The sequence below is a fragment of the Pimephales promelas genome, chromosome 16 (assembly GCF_988280905.1).
Source record: "Pimephales promelas chromosome 16, fPimPro1.hap1.1, whole genome shotgun sequence".
NCBI classification, from domain to species: Eukaryota; Metazoa; Chordata; class Actinopteri; order Cypriniformes; family Leuciscidae; genus Pimephales; species Pimephales promelas.
The window spans coordinates 34595735-34611172 of record NC_142784.1 but is presented as its reverse complement, the minus strand read 5'-3'; the positions used below and the strand labels follow the sequence as shown (position 1 = coordinate 34611172).

Sequence of the window (15438 nt, the reverse complement as noted above, 5' to 3'; positions counted from 1 at the left end):
GAGTTTATGAGTGAGTGAGTGAGTGAGTAAGTGAGTGAGTCAGTGAGTGTGAGTGAGTATATGAGTGAGTATATGAGTGAGTAGTGAGTGAGTGAGTATATGAGTGAGTGAGTAGTGAGTGAGTGAGTGAGTATATGAGTGAGTGAGTGAGTGAGTGAGTATATGAGTGAGTGAGTGAGTGAGTGAGTATATGAGTGAGTGAGTGAGTGAGTGAGTAGTGAGTGAGTTTATGAGTGAGTGAGTGAGTGAGTGAGTAGTGAGTGAGTGAATGAGTGTGTGTGTGTGTGTATGTGAGTGAATGAGTGTGAGTGAGTTAGTAAGTGAGTGAGTGAGTGAGTTATTGAGTATGCGTGTGTCTGTGTGAGTGAGAGTGAGTGAGTATGAGCATGATATTTTGAAGCTAAAAATTTTGAGTTTGATCATCATCATCATCTCTCTCTCTCTCTCTCTCTCTCTCTCTCTCTCTCTCTCTCTCTTTCTCTCTTTCTCTCTCTGTCAGTGACCGGTCCTCTCTCAGAGCCTCAGATCGCTTACGTGTGTCGAGAGATGCTACAGGTGAAGTGCTTTTAAAATATATTCATACCCAGACACAATTATTTTCAGAGGGAATTCACGTCTGCTCTTTATCTCTACTCAGGGTCTTGATTATCTTCACGGACAGAAAAAGATCCACAGAGACATCAAGGTACACTCCCTTCACACACTTGTTCAGTTTTTCTGAATTGCTAAAGCACTAAACCCCATTCTCCAAACCAATGTGTCGAAAACATCACTCTTCTGTAAAACATTAATCATCTTCAGGTGTTAAAACACTGTTTGCAAATCTCATGCACTCTTTTTTCAAAACTCTGAACACATTCTCACTCACACACATTTCCCACTGTGATACACTCATAACTCACAACACCAAACATGCGAAACACAACTAAAACACTCTTGTCATCGTTTATACACAACGGCTTAAAGCTGTTCACACTCATTTCTAATGATGAGATCAAACTAACTGTACATATACAAGTCAGTTCAGAGTCCCAACATTTACTCACAATGTTGCACTGAAGAGTGTGTGTGTGTGTGTGTGTGTGTGTGTGTTAGAGGAGCAAAAGTGTGTGTATGTAATAACTGACTCTGCAGTCATGACTCTTCTGAGTGATTAGTTTCTGTAATCTTTTTGGCTTCTGCAGTCAGTCAGTGTATGTTCACACTACACAAGCGCTGAATATACACACATTCGATAGGCCTACTATACAATATCCAGTACTACACTACACTTGCAGTACACACAGTACACCACTGATGACATCACTACTGTACAGTACACCACTGATTACCTCACTACTGTACGTTGTCATTACTATACTTCTTTAAATAATTGAAATATTACTTTACTTTGTTACAATATACTTATTTCTTGTAACTGCTTTGGATTCACTGTTCTCCATTTTCTCTGTAGTGTGTAATGAATGATCTGTAGTGTTTATAATGTTGACTCGTGTGTGTGTGTGTGTGTGTGTGTGATCTGAGAGCGTTGTGTGACTTTGAGCAGATGAAATGGTTTTGAGACGATGGTGAGATTTTGCCAGAAGAGTCAGAGGTTCTGTAAATGTGGTTTTGTGTTTAAGGTTTTGAGAAGGCGAGTGATGGTTTCAAGAAATGTGTTTTTAGCAATTCAGAAAAACTGTAACGACCAAAGCGTTCCCCGTCCTCTGACAGTTTCTGTCTGTTATCTGAGTTTGTGTGTTTGTTTTTTAGGGTGCAAATATTCTTCTGAATGATCATGGAGAAGTGAAACTGGGTTCGTAGAAACTACTGAAACCCATCGAACCTGTCGCTCCGTATGTGTGTGTGTAACACTCCTCTGTGTGTCTTTCACACAGTGTGTGAGTGAGTGAGTGAGTGAGTGAGTGAATGATTGAGTGAGTGAGTGAGTGAATGATTGAGTGAGTGAGTGAGTGAGTGAATGATTGAGTAGTGAGTGAGTGAGTGAATGATTGAGTAGTGAGTGAGTATATGAGTGAGTGAATGAGTGAGTGAGTGAGTGAGTGAGTGAGTGAGTGAATGAGTGAGTGAGTGAGTGAATGATTGAGTGAGTGAGTGAGTGAGTGAATGATTGAGTAGTGAGTGAGTGAATGATTGAGTGAGTGAGTGAGTGAGTGAATGATTGAGTAGTGAGTGAGTGAATGATTGAGTAGTGAGTGAGTGAGTGAGTGAGTGAATGAGTGAGTGAGTGAGTATATGAGTGAGTGAGTGAGTATATGAGTGAGTGAGTGAGTGAGTGAATGATTGAGTAGTGAGTGAGTGAGTGAGTGAGTGAATGAGTGAGTGAGTGAGTGAATGAGTGAGTGAGTGAGTATATGAGTGAGTGAGTGAGTGAGTGAGTGAGTGAGTGAATGAGTGAGTGAGTGAGTGAATGAGTGAGTGAGTGAGTATATGAGTGAGTGAGTGAGTGAGTGAGTGAATGATTGAGTAGTGAGTGAGTGAGTGAGTGAGTGAGTGAATGAGTGAGTGAGTGAATGAGTGAGTGAGTGAGTATATGAGTGAGTGAGTGAGTGAGTGAGTGAGTATATGAGTGAGTGAGTATATGAGTGAGTGAGTGGTGAATGAGTATATGAGTGAGTGAGTATATGAGTGAGTGAGTGAGTGAGTCCGTCTGTCTGTTTGTTATAAACTCCTCTCTCTCTCGCTGTGTTTAGCGGACTTTGGAATTTCTGCACAAATCACAGCTACTTTTGCCCGTCGAATGTCATTCATTGGGACGCCGTATTGGTGAGATCTGTTTCCTCTCTGGTTTGTTTTCATCACTGAGTTCTGACTGCAGTCGTACTTTATTCTGGCCAAGATCCTGTAGCAAAATGACTTCCAATATTAAGTCTTGTTTACTTATATTTGTCCTGGAAAACAAGACAGAAATACTGAGAATAAACACACTAGCAGTTTGACGAAGATCACAAACATTGTGAGTAGTTCTTCTCCAGAAGTGTCATCGTATCAGTCGTGTGTGTGTGTGTGTGTGTTTCCCGCAGGATGGCTCCTGAAGTGGCCGCTGTGGAGATTAAGGGTGGATATAATGAGTTGTGTGACATCTGGTCTGTGGGAATCACAGCGATCGAACTCGCAGAACTACAGCCTCCTCTGTTTGATGTCCATCCTCTGAGGTGAACAAAACACACACACACTTGGACACACACACACTCACTCACTCACTCACTCATTATAGACTCTGTAGAGATCGCAGTCTAACACTGAGCTTCATGTGTTGTTCCTCAGGGTTCTGTTCCTCATGTCCAAGAGTGGCTATCAGCCGCCCAAACTCAAAGACAAATCCCGATGGTGAGAAAGCCAATCCCCAGCGCTCGCTCGCCCGAGCCAGTGAAGGTAAAGGCCGCTCTCTCAGTGAACGAGTCTCTCACTGTGGATCTTCTTGCAGGTCCACCATGTTCTACAGCTTCGTGAAGTCCATGCTGATCAGGAACCCGAAGAAGAGACCCGGCGCCAAGAAGATGCTGACAGTACGTGTGTGTGTGTGTGTGTGTGTGTGTGTGTGTGTGTGCGTGTGTGTGTGTTCATGTAGCTGAACTCGTGTCATGTGTTGTTTCAGCACTTGTTTGTGACGCAGCCGTCATTGAGACAGGACTTAACCCTCGAACTACTGGACAGACTCAAACACCCTGAGAAACTCAAAGTCAATTTACACACAGATGACGATGATTTGGAGGTACAATCTCACACACACAAACACGTACACACACACACACTCATTCACACTTACTTTCTCTCTTACACACACACACACACGCACAAACACACTTTTGGATAACAAATGTTTGTTAAATAAAAGACAAGCAATCATCTGTTTTATCATGTGTAAGTCAGGTGACAATGACATCATCATCTCTCTCTCTCTCTCTCTCTCAGGTTATTGTCCCACAATCACTCAGAAGAATTCATTCAATCAACCGACACAACCGAGCAGAGAGAACAAACTCAGATATCAGCTGTAAGACGTGTGTGTGTGTGTGTGTGAGAGAGAGAGAGAGAGAGAGAGAGAGACACTCACTCGTTCATCATGATAACTCTGGTTTGTGTGTGTCCAGTGGAACAGATTTACACACAGAGGCCAGTCGCCGACAGACGAGAGTCTCCAGAAGCAACGGTTAGTGTGTGTGTGTGTGTGTTCAGACTGATGAAACCTTCCTTTCAAGATGTTCTCGAGGATATTTAAACTCTTTGAGCTCCTCTACATGTGTGTGTGTGTGATACGCACAGTTAAATTCCCTCCTGTGATGTGTGTGTAGATACGGCTGACAGGATGCCAGTGGACGAATCCTGCGCTGTCTTACAGCAAACACTCACTCAGGTACAGTGTGTCACATGTGTGTGTGTGTGTGTACGGTTGTGCAGTGTGTGTCACATGACGTGTGCAGTCACATGTTGTAATGAACTCTCCGACAGAGACGAGAGTGTGGACACCGATGACGATTACGACGACGTGGAAATGTAAGATATTCTCCACACGTTCACTTTACACACACTGTACATTTAATCAAATCTTGGGTCTATCTCAGCCTCATTTTAGATTATTTACACACAGTATATTATTATATTATGTATGGTTATTCTTATATAAAAACTTTATTTTATTTATTTTATTTTATTTTTACAAAAATTATACATTTAAATAAAAAAAAAATTATTGTTGTTTTTTTCCAGTTTTTATTTTGATTTTAGTCGGGGTGGGGGGGGTGGGGGGGTGGGGGGGGGGTTATATATAATTCTATTTATCCTTCATTTTATTTCAGGTTAATTTAGCCAAGGCAACATTTCTATTTTTCTGTTGATGTTTTAAAATTTTTTCATTAATATTTTATTTATATTTTATGTTTATTTTTAATTCATTTTAAAAGATATATATGCAAAATAAGATATTTAAAATAATAAATAAAATATATTAAAATAAAAATAAAATAATATATATTATTTCAATAAACAAAAATTATTTTTTATTGATTTATACATGTTTTAATGAACAATAACAACAAAGATTAGAAGCCTTTTTCAGGGAACTAATTATGATTTTAGCTGGAATTAAACACTAATCTACACGTCCTCATCATGCATGTGTGTGTGTGTGTTTGATTGTGTTGAGAGTGTGTGTGATGGTGTTGAGTGTGTGTGTGATTGTGTTGAGTGTGTGGTTATTAATCACCTCTTTAATCCTCTTCTCCACCCACAGACCTGTCAGCCATTCACTGAGGTACTTCAGCACACACACACACACACACATCAGTCTCTGAACTCTGAACTCTGAATGATCTGACGAGTCTCCTCTGTTTATCAGCACACTGAAGTACAGCGATGAAGCTCCTCCTCCTCTTCCTCCCAGAGTAAGATCAACGCTGGCAATCCTGTATTCATGATCAACACTGATACAGCAACAAAACATAACCTGAAATATAGGGAAAGACATACGTTTATATATATATATATATATATGATGAAAATACATTCACAAAAAGACTAAAATGTTAAATATATAACTCATAAATATGGAAATAAATTCATAAAAAATCAAATGTTAACTAATTGCTGTTATATTTAGCTTTAAGAAAGTGTATGTGTATGTGTGTGTGTGTGTGTGTGAGCAGACGAAGCCGCGCACGAGTTCAGAGGAGAGTGTGACCGCAGACGAGGATCACGGTAAAGCTCTGGCCGTCAGCGTCCCGACGCCACTGTTCAGGACGTCCAGCGGGACACACACACACACTCGACCCGTCCCGCGCCCACGCTCCGTACGCAACGTCAACTCGGGTGAGTGTCTCACACGCACACACACACACATCGCCTCTGCACGAGCACAGGAGAGCTGTCAGTCAATACATGTGGAAAAGTAGCTCTGAAATTTTAAAAAGTAATTCGTTACTTTCAGTGTTGGGAGTGACGCATTACAAAAGAAATACATTACAGTAACATATTACTTGTAGTGTAAGGCATTACTAATCAATTTTCAGTAATATTTTACTCGTTACATGTTCAGTGAGGCTTGTATTACAGTTGTATTACAGTGTATTGTCTGCTTTTACTTATGTCAGTCCCTCCAGAAAAACGCGATTATGCGATCGCTGAATTCAATGCAAAATCAGCCAAAGTCCGCATATTTATGCGGGGGCCGCATTTTTTCAAATACGCCGCACTTTCGCCGCATAAATTGCCGATTTCCTTGCAAAATATGCGGGGTTTGCATAATTTCATAATCCTCGCATTTTCGTTGCAAAAAAAAGTCACGTGTATTTTAGTAGAAAGTTAAAAAAATGTTCCGTTTGCGTCACACAAAAGCAGCCATTTCCCTCTGTTTCCATGGGAACGTTATGAAGTGACGCAATTACGCGACGCCGGACAGACTCACGGAGGCGATTGACATCTCACAAATCAAACTCGTATAACTGTCCGTCACACGTTCTACCGTCACATCGTTACTTAATAAACAACATAAGATAAAAGAAGTAGCATCAAACAGACATGGGGTGTTCGAGGCGCACATATAACACTGCAGAGAGCTCTTAAAGGGGCCACACCTTATTTACACTCGTTACAGTCTGAAATAAAACAAGATGAGAAATTAAATATTCCCAGCACTTTCTATGATGTAGTATGCTTGCTTATCAAAGGAAGTAATAAGAAATGACTCTTACATTAGCCTAGTGAGAACAGGATGTTGGGGGAATCACTGAAAAAGAGAAATCTTTTTCATCAAACCGCAATTTTTGCAAGTTCTCTCAATTTTTGCAAATTCCTGCAATTTCATCGCATAAAATTGCATAAATATCCCGCATATTCCATCGCATTTTTAAAGAAAACGGGCCGAGTAGGCTAATCAATCAATTTTTGCCCGCAACAATCACAAAAAAACTCCGCGTTTTTCTGGAAGGACTAAATACTATTATGGTAAATGTTATATATAAATCGCAAATTTTTTCACAAATTTTTGGAAATTACCACCACAAAATCAGTCATTTTGATCGCAAAAATCACAAAAAAAAATCGTGAAATCCTGGAGGGACTGTTATGTGAAAGTTTTAAAGCAGTCTTTTACTGCCGGTTCAGAGCGGTCGCGTCTGTAACAGTGTTTTTTCCTCATAAATGCGAACACGAAAACTAAAATAAAATGAATATTTTAAGTACTATGGAGACTGGAGAGCCAACCCTTCCTCATCCGATTTGCGCAGTGTAATTAACAGAATTACAAAAAATATATTTTGTCTCCTATTTTTTTGTGTGTCTTTTCCCTAATATTACAAATAAAACAGACTGATATTTGTCTAATGTCTAATGTCTGGAGTCCTTTAAGGAAGTAGCCTATATACGTTTCAATACATGTATTTTTATTTCAAGTTTTGACTGCAAATGTCATCATGTCCATAATGCTGGACTTCCCCAATTTTAAATAATAATAATTTACCTCAGCTAGTTTTGTGGTGTAGGTCTACGTATTTTATAATGTTAACTTCAAATAATACTAATAGCCTAATTTAAAGATAAGGCAGCATTGGATCTGGACGGTGAGGAGAATAACGCTGGAGCTGGAAGAGGCGTGTCGCGATTCTGTAGGTTCGTGGATGTGGCGAATCGCGATTTCGGTTTCATATTTGCATATCGTTACAGCCCAAAAGTTAAGTTCTACTTGGTGAAAGTAACTCAAAAATAATACATGAGTAATGTAACGCATTGTATTGTAAGGTAATGAATTACTTTTAAATGACAGTAACAAGTAATACCTAATGTATTACAGTTTGGAAGTAACTTGCACAACACTGGTTACTTTACTAGTAACTTTCAAAAAGTAATCTGATTACATCACTCAAGTTAAATGAGTTACACTGCTCCTGATACACTTGTTTAACTCACTGTGTGTGTGTGTGTGTGTGTGTGTACTGTAGATCCGTCTGCGTTCTCCAGTTTTCACACTGATCCTCCACTGGATCTTCTTCCTCCTGAACTCCCGCCTAAGAAAGACCGCAGAAGAAGACAAGCTCCTCAGGTGCGCCACTTTCTACTCGAGTGTTTTAAAGCAGGAAGTGTGTGTGTTGAGTCTCCTGCAAGGCGGTGTTATTTTCCTGTGTGTGATCAGTGTGTCGATCTCCTGCTCTGCATCTGCAAGAGTCTCGGTTTCGTGCTCTCGCTCTCGCTCGTTTGCTCGCAGGAAGTGGTTGAAGCGTCTGACTGTGTGTTTCTCGCTCTCGTTCAGGATCCGGTCCAGTGTGTGAGTCCGGTGATCAGGAAACCACCGGTACGTGTTCGACACGCTTCTCCGGGCAACCCGCGGCGTTCAGAGAACAAATATTAGCAATTAACACAATGGCATTATATAAATGTGTGTGTGTGTGTGTGTGTGTGTGTTGATGAGCAGATCGCCTTCAGGAAGGTTTTCCACGGCTGTCCTCTGAAGCTGAACTGCTCGACCTCATGGGAGCATCCCGTCACTAAAGGTACGCGTCCCGCATCTCCGTCGGGAGTGTGTTCTGGCCCGAGAACGCTCAGTAACGCTCCTGCTCTCTGCTTTAGATCAACACCTGATCTTCGGGGCCGACGAGGGCATCTTCACACTAAACCTCAACGGGTCTGAGACCACCATGGAGCTGGTGAGACACTCACACACACACACACACACACACACACACCCCGTCAGCTCGTTCTGATCCTTCTCTGACTCTCGCTCTCCCTCTCAGCTGTTTCCGGGAAAGTGTGTGTGGGTTTACACCATCGGGAACGTCTTAATGTCCGTCTCAGGTGAGGAACACTCAGATCATGTCAATCCCCTTTATTTATGGAGCGAAGAAAGACCGTTTCTGCCACTTCATATGACAAAAAGTCTCAATTATGACATAATTTTAGTTTTATAATTTTTACATAAAAAGTCCTAATTATGGTATTAAAAGTCAAAACTGACATTCTAAGCCCTAATTGACAAAAAGGTGAAATTATGACTTGCTGCTGTGAGAAAACATATCCTTATGATATTAAAGCATCAAAAAGTCTTTTGACATTAAAATGTTGTCAGGGTAAAATTGTGACAATTTTTTAAAATTGTTACTTCTTTAAAAATATATTATAATTTTTATATATATTTATATAATTTTTATATTTTATATTTATTTATATTATAATTTTTATATATATATATATATTTATATAATTTTTTTAATTCCTGATTATGATATTAATGTCGCTATTGACATACTTAGAAATTCAAACACTGAAAAGTCATAGTTACAAAATAAAATGGTGAAATTACGATATTGTAAGTCAATTTCAACACAAGTCCAAATTGACATAAAAAGTCAGATTATATCAGTCTAAATAAGACATATTTACATTATGAAAAAGTTGCAATTATGCTACTAAGTCATTCATACTTATGACACAAAAAAGGTGAATTTGTGACTTAGTCATAATTTCACCATAATAGAACTTAGTATGTCAATCAACTATTTATGGCATAATGTAATTTATGACTTAACAAGACCTAATTATGATATTAAGTTTGATATTGACATAATTGAAATTCAGAATGAATAAAGTAGTATTTATGACAAAAGGTGAAATTATGACTTACTAATTCGAAATTTAACCAGGACTTATGGTATTTAAGTCGACATTTACATAAGTTGAAACTCAGATTTAAAAAGTCATAGTTTTGACATAAAAAGGTCAAATTACAATGTTTTAAGTTTTTTTGACGTTAAATGTCCTAATTATGGTATTAAAGTCGAATTTGACATAAAAAGAATAAAATTCGAATGGAAAAAGGTTATTGACGTACAAAAATATACAAAATGACAAAACATAATTTAGACTTTGCAAGTCATAATTTTTATGACGTGCTTCGACACATAAACTGGTTGGCACTGACTGACAGATAGAGTGGTTGATGTGTGTAACAGGGAAGTCCTCGCAGCTGCACTCGCACGCACTGAAGGAGCTGTACGAACACACACGCAGAGAGCATCGCATCGTGGCCTTGCCCACACACAGACTGTTGCCACGGTAACTGACACCTTTTGTTACATCATATGCATTTAAATGATTAAAGTGCCCAGATTATGCTTTTTCAGATAGTGCCTTTCATGCAGTGTGTAATAAAGCTGTTTATGATTGTAAAAGGTCTGCAAAGATCAAAGTTCAGATAAGTGGAGTTTTTGTCTCCTAAATGAAAGAAGCTATTCTGATCATCTGACCAATCAGAGCAGACTGGACCATCTGACCAATCAGAGCAGAGCAGACCAATCACAACAGCCTGGACCATCTGACCAATCAGAGCAGAGCAGACCAATCACAGCAGACTGGACCATCTGACCAATCAGAGCAGACCAATCACAGCAGACTGGACCATCTGACCAATCAGAGCAGACCAATCACAACAGACTGGGCCATCTAACCAATCAGAGCAGAGCAGACCAATCACAACAGACTGGGCCATCTGACCAATCAGAGCAGAGCAGACCAATCACAGCAGACTGGACCATCTGACCAATCAGAGCAGAGCAGACCAATCACAGCAGACTGGACCATCTGACCAATCAGAGCAGAGCAGACCAATCACAGCAGACTGGACCATCTGACCAATCAGAGCAGACCAATCACAGCAGACTGGACCATCTGACCAATCAGAGCAGACCAATCACAGCAGACTGGACCATCTGACCAATCAGAGCAGAGCAGACCAATCACAGCAGACTGGACCATCTGACCAATCAGAGCAGAGCAGACCAATCACAGCAGACTGGGCCATCTAACCAATCAGAGCAGAGCAGACCAATCACAGCAGACTGGGTCATCTGACCAATCAGAGCAGACCAATCACAGCAGACTGGACCATCTGACCAATCAGAGCAGACCAATCACAACAGACTGGGCCATCTGACCAATCAGAGCAGAGCAGACCAATCACAGCAGACTGGACCATCTGACCAATCAGAGCAGAGCAGACCAATCACAGCAGACTGGACCATCTGACCAATCAGAGCAGAGCAGAGCAATCACAGCAGACTGGACCATCTGACCAATCAGAGCAGAGCAGAGCAATCACAGCAGACTGGACCATCTGACCAATCAGAGCAGAGCAGAGCAATCACAGCAGACTGGACCATCTGACCAATCAGAGCAGAGCAGAGCAATCACAGCAGACTGGACCATCTGACCAATCAGAGCAGAGCAGACCAATCACAGCAGACTGGACCATCTGACCAATCAGAGCAGAGCAGAGCAATCACAGCAGACTGGACCATCTGACCAATCAGAGCAGAGCAGAGCAATCACAGCAGACTGGACCATCTGACCAATCAGAGCAGAGCAGACCAATCACAGCAGACTGGACCATCTGACCAATCAGAGCAGACCAATCACAGCAGACTGGACCATCTGACCAATCAGAGCAGACCAATCACAGCAGACTGGACCATCTGACCAATCAGAGCAGAGCAGACCAATCACAGCAGACTGGACCATCTGACCAATCACAACAGACTGGACCATCTGACCAACTGAGTAGAAATCTTTGAAAAGAGCTGATTCTGCAATGAATATTATCAGAAAATGAAAGTGATTTTTGATGTGAACTTTTTGTAGGAGGAACCAGAACTAAACTAGGAACTATTCAAATAGAAGAATAGGGGCAAATTAACCAGTGTGACACACACTTGCTGCAGCAGCACTGAGCTGTTCGATTCTAACCACACATGCTTTAAAACAGAGAAACCACACAGGATCCATCACTCTTAACGGAACTTTGTGACTGAGTGACCCAAATAAAGGAATGACACACACACACACACACACACAATCTAATCTGTGTTCTCCGTCTCACAACAGGAAGTTTGCGATCAGCACGAAGATTCCCGACACAAAGGGATGCAGGACGTGTTCAGTGGGTGAGACGCTCTCACATTTACAAAATCCCATTCCTAAATTCAAAACACAATTCATAAATACACAAAAGCATAAACATCTCCTCAAATGCCGCACACAGATTCAGAGTCTGCGCACGTGCAAATAAATCCATAAATACATGTAACATCATTCACAAATGTGGGATGGAAATTAATTCAAAGCTTGATGTAAACATTTGACCTTTTGTAGGTAAGATGCACTTGTGTGAACATTTGGAGAGATATTTGTGCTTTTGTGTATGTTTTGAATTTGTAAAGTGTAACTATGCTGTGCATTGGATTTTGTTTAGTAAAAGTATTATTTTTTAGGCTAATCTGGCTCCATAATAAACCAGTGTGTGTGTGTTTGTGTGTGTGTGTGCAGCTCATAACGCTCAGAACGGGTGTGTGTTCCTGTGCTGTGCGCTGGAGTCCAGTGTGGTTCTGTTGCAGTGGTACGAGCCCATGCACAAGTTCATGCTGATCAAGGTGAGAGAACTGCCTTTAAAGAGGACACTCGTGACAATCTGACTTTCTCCGTGTGTGTGTGTGTGTGAGTGTGTGTGTGAGTGCTGTAATCCGGTGCTTCCACCGAACCAGAAAACATGAGAAGTGAAACACTGTTAGCCTTTCTCTGCAAACATGTCATCCCCTTCTGACGAATGAAGAGGATCTTATTATAATGTTGTCATGTGATCAACACAATGGATTATGTTGACTTCGGACTCGTTGTAATAGTGAGAATCTGCTGTAAATAATGATGTGCCATATTTCACGATCAGAGCATGCTTCATGAAGTTATGAGCGAAAACGTGAGCGTAAGAGTTATTCTGAGACTGTCTGAGTGGGATTGGCCTGTTATTGCCAGTGTGAAGGCTCTGAACGGGGGCGGAGCTAAGCCTCATTTGCATTACACACACACAAAAACAGAGTGTTTTTGCTTACACCCAAAAAGTGTTGATTTTAACATGCTATAGTTAATGATCTAGGGGTTTGAGGTGAACTTACACACACACACACACACTAGGAACGCCATAGATTTATTATATTACATCTGGTGAAAAGGGTAATAATATGTCTCTTTAAATATTACTGCAGATATCGTGTGTCTCACTGTCTCTCACTGACCTTTCATTCAGTCCCCTCGCCCACACACACACACGCCACAGCGTCTCCGGTCGTCTCACACTCATCATTCCTGTCATCAAAGCTGAATTTATCATCATTACTTCAGTCTTCAGTGTCACATGAACCTTCACAAATCACTCTTAATATGAGGATCTGATGATCAACACACATTTATGGTTATTATCAGTTGATATTTTTGTGGAAACTGTGATACATTTTGTTTTTCAGGATTCTTTGATGAATAGAAAGTTTATTTGAAATGGGATCTTTTGTAACATTATGAATGTCTTTGCCGTCATGTAATGAGTCGTTGATGAGTAAAGTGTGTTTTCTCTGTTGCGTCAGCAATTCGACTTCCCGCTGCCGGCGCCGCTGCGATTGTTCCAGATGCTGCTGGTCCCAGATCAGGAATATCCGCAGGTTTATATCCGGGCGAGTCGAGGAGCCGGAGCGTCTCAGCCGGTGCAGCTCGACTACATCGATCTCAACTCTAACACCTCCTGGTTCACTGACACTGGACTGGGTGAGCACACACACACACACACACACATACTCACTCACACATATTCATACACTAACACACTCACATACTCACACTCTCACATACCATAGTAACTCTACTAACACATAACCCTTCTTTGTGTGTGTGTGTGTGTGTGTGTTTCTCAGAGAGTCGCTGTGCTGACAGAGTTCAGTTGCATCAGCTGGATGGAGACACATTGCTGGTTTTGATTGACAGTGAGTATCATTATCAACACAAACTCAGATCTCAGGAGTGTGTGTGAGGTGCATGTCTCTTTAATTGATAATGAGGTGCATGTCTCTTTAATTGATAATGAGGTGCATGTCTCTTAATATGATAATGAGTTGCATGTCCCTTTATATAATGAGGTGCTCACTCAGCTCTCAGGAGTGTCTGTGAGGTGCATGTCTCTTTAAATGATAATGAGGTGCGATAGTGAGGTGCATGTCTCTTTAAATGATAATGAGGTGCATGTCTCTTTAAATGATAATGAGCTGCATGTCTCTTTAAATGATAATGAGGTGCATGTCTCTTTAAATGATAATGAGGTGCATGTCTCTTTAAATGATAATGAGGTGCATGTCTCTTTAAATGATAATGAGGTGCATGTCTCTTTAAATGATAATGATAATTTACTGACACACACACACAGCAGACTGAATTTACAGGTAAACACATTTCACACTTGTTTTTAAAAAGTCGAAAATATTGTCTGTGGAAATAAACATCACACACACACACACACACACATGCTGTAAATAACCCAGAATATTCCTTCAATGGCCACAGAAGGTTTGTTACATGAATGGAACATTCCACACACACTTACAAACACACACACACAGTCTCACACATACAGACTCACACACACTCACACATACACACACACACTCACACATACACACACACACTCGCTCTCTCAGACAGGTTTGTCAAATGTCATGAAAGAGTGTCTTTGACGCCGATTCACGCAGTCTCACACACACACACACACACACACACACACACACACACACACACACACACACACTGTGATGATGGTGTTTTCTGTTATCATCAGGTTGTGTTCACACAGTCTCTCTGGACGGATTCGCCAAAAGCCACCGACTCCTGCCGACGGACGTCACCTTTAAGTTAGACATAGACTCCGTGGGTGAGTGTGTGTGTGTGTGTGTGTGTGTGTGTGAGACGTGCTGTACGAGCCGGAATCCTTTGTCACAAACACACTCTGTGTTCTCAGTGTATTACGAGGACACACTGATCGCGGTCTGGAAGCACGGCTGGCAGCGCAGAGGTCAAGGGTCATCAGAGATCCTGCAGGAGATCACAGACCCCAAGAGGATCTTCCGGCTGCTGGGGTCCGACAGGTGAACACACACACACACACACACACACACACACACACTCACACACAAAGTGAAACTTTACATCTAAATCATTTTCTGGTCCAAACGTTCTCTCATTATGATTAGTTTGATTCCTGTCGACAGAACCGTTGTCATGGAGAAGCGAGCGTGTGATGACCAATCAGGACTCTGCAATCTGTACATCCTGGAGACGGTTGACTCCGCCCCTGTTTCCTGAGTGTGCGATAAACACACACACACACACACACACACAGGACTGCCTTACAAAGTTCCCTTACATTCATGTAAATTACACTGATGTTAATAAAGACGTCAGTACAGGTGTGACGACTCGTGTCTGTCTCTAGTGGGTGTGTGTGTGTGTGTGTGTGTGTGTGTCTGAGAGGATCTGAGGAGTGCGTATGTGCATATGTGTGTGTGCGTGTGAGGATGTTTGAGTGAGAGAGCAGCGACACCTTGTGGTCAGAATGTTTTTAGTGTGTGTTTGCTGATCTGAACA

General features: G+C 41.3%; 1 protein-coding gene across 3 annotated transcripts in view; it reads left to right on the top strand.

Moving 5' to 3' along the window:
• Window positions 1-15266, top strand: part of map4k1 (mitogen-activated protein kinase kinase kinase kinase 1) — a 28972-nt gene extending 13706 nt beyond the window's left edge. For all 3 annotated transcript variants that reach the window (XM_039670062.2, XM_039670064.2, XM_039670063.2), the window contains 28 exons: window positions 500-555; window positions 638-685; window positions 1753-1795; window positions 2694-2766; window positions 3024-3155; window positions 3268-3330; window positions 3428-3509; window positions 3599-3715; window positions 3916-3997; window positions 4095-4153; window positions 4296-4357; window positions 4453-4497; window positions 5234-5254; window positions 5339-5384; window positions 5646-5808; window positions 7935-8035; window positions 8243-8284; window positions 8405-8483; window positions 8560-8636; window positions 8724-8784; window positions 9939-10041; window positions 11866-11924; window positions 12307-12410; window positions 13395-13572; window positions 13719-13787; window positions 14633-14725; window positions 14813-14939; window positions 15063-15266. In XM_039670062.2, coding sequence (XP_039525996.2) covers window positions 500-555; window positions 638-685; window positions 1753-1795; window positions 2694-2766; window positions 3024-3155; window positions 3268-3330; window positions 3428-3509; window positions 3599-3715; window positions 3916-3997; window positions 4095-4153; window positions 4296-4357; window positions 4453-4497; window positions 5234-5254; window positions 5339-5384; window positions 5646-5808; window positions 7935-8035; window positions 8243-8284; window positions 8405-8483; window positions 8560-8636; window positions 8724-8784; window positions 9939-10041; window positions 11866-11924; window positions 12307-12410; window positions 13395-13572; window positions 13719-13787; window positions 14633-14725; window positions 14813-14939; window positions 15063-15156 — 2279 coding nt within the window. In that variant the 3' untranslated portion in view covers window positions 15157-15266. The remainder of the gene's footprint in view (window positions 1-499; window positions 556-637; window positions 686-1752; window positions 1796-2693; window positions 2767-3023; window positions 3156-3267; window positions 3331-3427; window positions 3510-3598; window positions 3716-3915; window positions 3998-4094; window positions 4154-4295; window positions 4358-4452; window positions 4498-5233; window positions 5255-5338; window positions 5385-5645; window positions 5809-7934; window positions 8036-8242; window positions 8285-8404; window positions 8484-8559; window positions 8637-8723; window positions 8785-9938; window positions 10042-11865; window positions 11925-12306; window positions 12411-13394; window positions 13573-13718; window positions 13788-14632; window positions 14726-14812; window positions 14940-15062) is intronic.
• The last annotated feature ends 172 nt before the right edge of the window (window positions 15267-15438 follow it).